Raw genomic sequence first — 7979 nt, 5'->3', positions numbered from 1 at the left:
GGTCTCCCCGAGGACTTCCTCTTCCGAGGACTCTCCCCGGGGACCCTCTGCTCCGGCATCTGGAGCCCCTCCTGCCCGTCCTTCTGCTCTGACCTTGGTGTCTCCAGGGCTGTTTTCACATGTTCTCACTCCTCTCTCTGTCTGCAAATGCCGCATGCCATTTTTTTCGCCCTTCTCTGTTCCCTCAGAGGCGTTGCCACCGTCGCTGATGGGCTCGGCCTTGGCCAGCAGTGGGTCTGTCAGATACGGGGGAAGCTTCTAGCAGCTTCTCGCAGAAACCACCCCTGCAGCCCCTGCCGCTACCAAAACTGTGCCACGCAAACCCAATACAGAAATAAAGAAAATGAGGAGTACGTGCTGCTGCTGCTGCTGCTACTCATTTCTCTTACTTCACGCACAGAGAGGAGAGTTGTTAACTAAGTAGCTGTAGAGAGACGTCGGCACCTGACTATCTTCTGTTTTCCTGTACTGGTGGTTGCGTGGTCAAACTGCGTAACCCATCGGTAGCTGGTACTTCACAGCCAGGGCTGCTGTGCGAGCTTACCATCGTATCCCGTACGTGATAGCGGTGGTCTTTCAGCCCCAGCCCGGGAGCAGCGCTCGCTTCTGTTGTTGTCAGCAGCTGTTTGGTGTGTCACAAAAGTGAGCAAAGTACCTGTTTTGAAATTCAGTAGTGTGCTGGTTTTAATGCTAGGCTATTTTGCTGGAGAGGTGATAGCAAATTAGTTGGATACTTCACAGGGATTGACTTCTGTCTCTGATGGCATCCTGTACCGGTGCCGGGCAGTGCTGCGGGCAGCGTGCTTTCAGCAGCCAGGCCCTTTTTTTGTAAAAGAAGGGTGAGCCGATATAAATGCAAAATAAAACACGAACAACTTCTCAGTTTTCCTAATCAGGTTTGCTTTGTCTTCATGTAGGTCAACAATCAGGAGGACAGTGTGTCTATGGACAGTTATTTAAGCAGTAACAGTAAAATGATTTTTTTTTTTGTTATTGTAATTATTCCTTTTCTAAAAATAACAGTTCTTATGAAATGCTTTACTTCTTGCTTCTTGTTTTGGTCAAGAGACATTTGGATGAAAGGTGGAATTCAATTAGAAGTCCATAAAAATACCTTTTTTTTAAAATTTCTGATAGCCCTTTTTGCATTTTTAAAGCTGAATTACCAAAGGGAAGTATCTGTAGTCAGTGAATCAGATTGTCACCGTGTCTTCCAAGATCTTAGAGCTGCTGAGGTTTTATCCTTCCTTCATCTCATCTTATTCATAGACAGTAAAACACACTTTCCTACTTCTCAAATTCTGGTATATTGGCTTTGAATAAACTAGCAATTTAAGTGATGCAAAGAAAAACACCCAATTCTTGCTGAAAAGACAAAAAAAGCTGTTTTACCATTTCCTGTTCCTTGTGTTTATCCTGCGACTTTCACCAGCTCAGGGCCCCAACCTCAGCTGGAAAGGTGTACTGACAATAGAACTGAACGTGATTGCATTTAATAAAGGTACTAAGTGGAATTCATGACACAAATTTTTCACAGCTCGACCTTCATTTTAACCATGTTAAATGCATTTGTTCTTAACATTGTCAATGGGTAAAAGGCCAATTAATGCTGGGTTCTCACTTAAGTGTTTCTGAAAGCAGAGTGCTGTAACACCTTACCTATAAATGCACTCTCAAGGTGTTTAAGTCATGTTTTTGTCTCTTACAGCTTTTTTTTGTGACGCTTTTTTATTATCTAAGCTGATCTTTTTTTGTTGATGTTGTTTCCTTTCTTTTCCAGAATCAGTCTGATCAGTCTGGTGGTTTCATGCTTTCATGTCATGCATAGATCTCTTCTTATGCTTCTTTGAGTTCTAGTCTCCATGCTGTGATGCCACTTATGGTTTGTTCTTATATGAACACATGATTGTTGGCTCATTGATTATTTCAGGAGAGGAAAAAGAAAAAAAAAAGTCTAAATCCACTGTGTACTAAAAGTGTGCTAACTAGCAAAACAGGCAAGCAATAAATAAGCTAAGTTGCAATCAGTGGTAGATTTACCGAAATATATGGTGATTGGAGTTCTTGTGCAGCTGTATGGGAGAAGACAAGACTTAGAAGTAAACATAGCTTGGAACAAAAAAATAATCACCTTGTGCTTAACAATGTAAGAAGAGCTGGATATCATCAGTTTGATGTACAGTCTTTTTTTTTTTTCCTTCTTCAGTTCCACAGAATAATGAGAAGCTTCAGGAAAGTCCGTGCATTTTTGCATTAACACCAAGACAAGTGGAGCTGATCAGAAATTCCAGGTACTTCTCATTGGGTATTAACAGTTGAAGACAATTCCATACAGAATACAATTATGCAAGCTGTATAATTCATCTGTGTTCCCTCTCTGTGGAAGCTTTTGTTCTCTGCAAGGAAACACAGTTTGTTTGAGGACATTAGCAGACAGGCCACTTCTCATGTAAAGCGAATAGCTTTGGGGGAGGTGGGAGGTACAATTTTTACGAGTCTAAGTCCTTAAGTTTCACTTCTGCTCCTCTAATCTTACTTTTGAATAGTACATTTGGGCAGGAAAAAGGGTATGAAATTGTTCATGACCTAAATGCTCTGTTGAGCTTGTGTTGTGAATATTTGCAGTTTTTCTTTGCATCAAAAGTTCAAAAGCTATATGTGTAATGCTGTTTGCATCTGAAAGAAAGCTTCCTTGTTGTAAAGGATACTATAGTAACTGCATAAGAAAACATCTTGCACCGATTAGGATTTACCCTGACCTCTGTTGTGACGCAACTTTTGATTCAAACAATGAAACGCCTAAGAGATGTCAGTGTAGGCAGTAAGGCTTCCTCTTTTGCTGGCCTGCTCCCTTGGTCCCTGCTGCCATGAAAAGCCAATGATGCGGAAGAGGTCCTCCAAAACTAAGCGTAAAACGTTTAAATATTTCTCTTTATAGTAAAATCATACTGTTATCACAGAGTCGGAGAAAGATGACGTTTCTTGACTGTCCAGTGCTTGATTACTGTTGTGATCCCAGTAGGTCAACAGAAACAGTACAGGGGAAGCTGTTTGAAGACTTAACAGAAAGGAAATTATATACCACAGAAGTCTTTAAGGGTGATAAAAGGCTACACATGTTGTAGCTGATTCTTCATGCTCTTTTCTCCATATATTCATTGTGAGAAAACTTTCACTGTCAGTAACACAACTTAAAATACTTCATAGCAGGGGTTTCAGTGGGAGTCTAAAATGATCCCTCAGCGCAGGTCCATCATCTTCCACTTCTTGTGGGTGGTATCCAGATGTGTTTCCCTCAGATGTAAAACTGCCACAACAGCTCCTGTCTGTCAGCTGAACTGAGGTTCACCCTCAGAATCAAAATGTTTATACTAAACCACTGAACTGGAACATGAAACACTTTCAAAGGCAAATCAAGACTAATTTTGGGATCTTCTCTAATGTGTCCTGCGCAGAAATTGGAGTATGTGTTACACCTGTGTATAAAGACTCCTAATAAAATACCCTTGTTCTGTGATATGTTGCTTTCCTGACACCAGCTGAAATCCTGTTATGAGTAGTACTACTGCAGTTAGCAATGTTAACAGTTGTTCTGCTGGTGCCATAATACCTGATTCCTTGGTTTGCATGAACAGCTTTAACTGAATAATTGAACAAAGAGAGTCTTCAAAGAACACTGTCAGGTAGGCCTGGCCTTAAAACCTCGTTTTTGTAAATGGTTACAAATCAGCCAAAGGGTGCCAGGCAAACAGATATCTTTCACCCAACACTTCTACAGTTTTGAAAACCCAGAGAAAGGCTGTAGAGCGGTGCATTAGGAAAAAAAAAATTACAGGACCGCTGATATTTGCAGAGGGAGTTGTACAGTTTAAATAAAATTCTATAAAGTAATTCTTTAAAGGTTTATTAAAAAAAACCAAATTAAAACTCTTGAGTCTGGTAAAAGTGACAGCTGATTTTGGTTGTTGGAGGAGGCGAGTTGTGTGGGTTTGTTTGTTGGTTTGTTGTTTGGTTTTTTTTCACATAATTAATCTGAAGTTTCTGTTTCTTCTTTAATTTTCTAGGGAGTTGCAGCCCGGTGTGAAATCAGTTCAGGTTGTGCTAAGGTATGTCTGAGCATGGGGTTGATGTAACACCAGGTGCAGAACAGGGGAGGAGGGAATGCACTACCAAAAGATACTAACTTTCAGTGTGGTTTTCGTAGCTACAAAGATAACATACAGTAAGTTGTTCGTTCACATGCCTAACGCAAGCATCTTAAACTCTACTTTCTAACCTCTTCCTACATGTACTGCTTGAGTTAGTGCTGCAGTAGAAAACAGCAGTGTGTCAGATTTTTTTGCTGCCCAGGTATCAAGCCTGCGTCCGATCTGGGAGAGCGGAGTGGAATTGGCTTTGCTTTGGCCAGACGAGGGAGCATGGGTTGGTGTGGTGATGGTTGGCTGCTGGTAGCTGTTCATGTGCAGAGAGCTTTGAACATGCAAACAGCATGGGGATATTGAGAGACGTGTCATTTCTTTACAGAATCTGTTACACAGACACTAGTTCTCCTCAGGAGGATCAGTACCCTCCGAACATTGCAGTGAAAGTGAATCATAGTTACTGCTCAGTGCCGGTAAGTCAACTCAGCCAGGAGGTGTGACATTGCAATTTTGGAAGGACTTGTGTAAATTGGAAGGAAATTGTTTTCCTGATGAATGCAGACAAGAAGCTAGAGTACAAAAGTGCACTGCTTAGTTTAAAGCTAATTTTCTAATGGATTAGCTATGTTGATAATAAACTGTTCTTGCAAAAAGACTTGATCCTTTTTACTTTGCGCTTGGTCTGACCGTTCAGCTCCCTTCTACCCCCCCTCCTTGAAAACTGTGGGTGAGTAGAATTTAGTGAAGCCGATGAATAGATGTACCCACATAAAAGCATCTTGAGTTAAAAAAAATAGATATATTTAATCTTTCTGCCTTAGGGCTACTATCCATCAAACAAACCTGGAGTGGAACCTAAAAGGCCCTGTCGACCCATCAACCTCACCCATCTCATGTACTTGTCTGCAGCGACCAACCGCATCACCGTTACCTGGGGGAATTACGGGAAGGTACGTGCCAAAGCAAATGGCGCAGAGCTCCACAAACGAGTGCAGAAGAGCAGCCTCACTCATTCTTTCCCTTCTCTTGCTAGAGCTATTCCGTGGGGCTGTACTTAGTGCGGCAGATGACCTCAGCAGAGCTGCTGCAGAGGTTGAAAACCATTGGGATCAAACATCCAGAACTCTGCAAAGCACTTGGTGAGTATGTCGGCTTATGAGGTGGCTCGGGGAGGTCTGCTGTATGCCTGTCAGACTGCAGCAATCCTAATAGCCAGGCTGCTAGAAATATGCTTGGGAGCAGCTGCCAAGTTTTATACCATTTCTTTCCTCCAGTTATATAAACCCACTTTTTATTTGAACAGACTTGCTAAGCCGTATGTCAGTCGTGTGAAATTGCCCCAAATCTGTGGTGCAAGTGTAGCACTTCTGCAGCGCGTGTTTCTCGTGGCTCTGCAGAAGCTCTGAATCACTTTAGTTGGATTTAGAATTTGTCCCCAGGTCGTATCGTGGTGAGTGCCGCTGAGGGCCAGTGTCGTTCTGACGCGAATGGCTTCATGCCTTCACCTGAGTAATTATGAGCTGATGAACATTACCACAGCACCTCGGCCTTGACCCGCACTATTTCCAAAGGAGATTTCTGGAGCAAGGGATCCTGGTGAAAATGTCCTGCTGCCCCAACCCCCCGTGAATCCTAGGGGCTGGCAGTGGGATTTCACCACCAGCACTTTCATATGCGTTGAGAGCTTCAGAGAAGAGATGATCCCGAGAGATGCTTATCCTAGACCACTCAGGTAAATCATCATGGTATGAAGCAAATGCAAAACATTATTGAAAATGAGGGGAAATTACCTTTCCAAGGCAGAGTCTGACCAGCAGCTCATGAGAGTCTGGAGGATTTCCAGTTATTTAATGTTACTGCATTCTTACTTTAGTTCTGCATGGGAGAACTAACACCATGGATCGTGATGCTCTTTTAAAACATACTCAGTTGTCCATGATCTGAATAGTATGAGAAATGTAATCCTGAAGACAGATTGTGGCTCATAGGGGAGAGGTGATGGTTTCAGGCACGTCTGGTCTTCAGATCCCTAATGCACATTGTGGGGCACACTGCTGCTTTGGCCAAACTTCTGATCTTCATGTTAAGTGCAGCATTTCTGCAGCAGATGCTGAACACTTCTGTATCTGTGTGCCACATCAAATAGTGTCCATGACAGTCTTGATTTTATTAGACCACTCTTGACAGCCAGCACTCATTTATTGACATAAGAAATGAAAATTTCCATTTGTTAAATATCCACCATTCTCAGAAGCCTGAGGCACTGGCTGGGCTCCCTTTTTTGCTGTTCATCAGAACCTTGAACGAATTGAGCAGAGGCTGGCTCATGAGTTGTCCTAAACTGCAGAGGATCCTGTCATTCTTCTCTGACACTTCTTGAAACCAGGCTCAGCAGTATGTGCTGTTCCCTTTAAAGCGAGCACTTTCAGGGCGGCCTCTCAATCTGAGAGTGTCAGGCAGAGGTTCTGGAAGCAGCTCTCTTGCCTTTTCCATTCAGTAACAAGTGTGTGCCTCTGGTTCTACTGAGTTAGATAACAAAGAGCTTTGGCTGGACTTCGGGGTAGAGATGAGTTGCATTTGGTGACCTTAAATTTAACCAAATAGCAACATTGTCTTGTTTCACTTCCTTTGGCCTGTTACTGCTTGGAAGTCGTTTGGCCATCTGAAGCTGGCAAGCACAAGTAGCTTTTAACTTTGCTTTTACAGCTCTGGTCTGTTCTGCAAATGATTCTGTTTTGTGTTCGTTGCAATATCCCTCAGTACTCACTAAACCTTTGACTTCAGTTGCATCTCAGGGCTGACTCATCTTCCTTTCCATACGCTTCTTTTGATTTCAGTATAGGAACACTGTCTGCAAACAGAGATGGTTGCATACATGGCTGTGGATCCAAAAGCAGTCTTGCGACAGCTTGATTCTAATCAGGAGGTCCTAGAAAATGTGCATTTCTCCTTCCCATGAATCATAGTAATTGATGCACAGAGAATGCTCTTGCAAAGAACTTTACGAAAAATTAAGCTTGGATGAAAAGTCTCCTAATGTGAAGAAAACAACACCAAATTTTGTAATCTTGTGGGAATTTCACATCTGAGAAGTCACTCTCTAATTAGAGCTGTGTGTTGCAAAACGGCATGTAGCCTCATTGTCTGGAGACATCTTGTTATGATCTGAAAAGGTCAATATAAATGGTTGACTTGCTCCAAAGAAAAATGGTGATGGAAGTGTCAAAGGCCTTTTCAGACAGCAGTGTTAGCAGCAGCTACTCTTTAGGAGTTGGGTAGTAGTTCAAAGCTGACTTTCTGTGTTGATTCCGCACCTTGACGCGGGACCTGCACATGTGGGACCTGCGCATCTGCTGCCCTTTTTGATTTGCCTGCAGCTCCTCTGGGTTTTCCTTTCAGGATGCAGCAACGGGGGCAGGATTCCCTACCTCCTTTCCTGGCATCTGATTCCTTCCAAATACATGCTGGATTGCTGCTTGTGACTGTTTTTGCATGGCTGCCTTGCTTCTTGAGCTGTCTGCCCTGGTACCTCTGAGTCTGTTTGCAGTTCCTGTGAAACAGTCTGCTGGAATAAATGAGCTGGCTGGCATATAAGCTGAAGAGTTACAGCCCAGTAGCGCTAAGAGGAGGCTTGTTTCTTTGGTGGGGAAATGATGGGATGTGGTTTCCTGTCAGTTTGACTGTATCCCCATCTTTGCTCACTTCTGGGGGGACTTCCTATGAACTGCAAGGGGCAAGGGGAGGCAGTTAACCCTGTCCTGTTGCCACAGATCTGATTCTGATTATGCTAATGACCAGATAAGCCTAAACTGACTTGGTTCCAGAAGTCTTGCCATG

General features: G+C 43.1%; 1 protein-coding gene across 1 annotated transcript in view; it reads left to right on the top strand.

Annotated features, from left to right (window-relative positions):
- Nucleotides 1-188: 188 nt before the first annotated feature.
- The window catches only part of PIAS4 (protein inhibitor of activated STAT, 4), a gene marked incomplete at its 5' end in the record, with an annotated part of 13646 nt that continues 5855 nt past the window's right edge, over nt 189-7979 (top strand). The window contains 6 exons of the mRNA XM_010291770.1: nt 189-230; nt 2207-2291; nt 4065-4106; nt 4525-4615; nt 4964-5092; nt 5176-5281. Coding sequence (XP_010290072.1) covers nt 189-230; nt 2207-2291; nt 4065-4106; nt 4525-4615; nt 4964-5092; nt 5176-5281 — 495 coding nt within the window. The remainder of the gene's footprint in view (nt 231-2206; nt 2292-4064; nt 4107-4524; nt 4616-4963; nt 5093-5175; nt 5282-7979) is intronic.

The sequence above is a fragment of the Phaethon lepturus genome, unplaced genomic scaffold (assembly GCF_000687285.1).
Source record: "Phaethon lepturus isolate BGI_N335 unplaced genomic scaffold, ASM68728v1 scaffold10190, whole genome shotgun sequence".
NCBI lineage: Eukaryota > Metazoa > Chordata > Aves > Phaethontiformes > Phaethontidae > Phaethon > Phaethon lepturus.
Note: the sequence above shows the minus strand (reverse complement) of the source record. Positions and strands in the feature narration are given on the sequence as shown.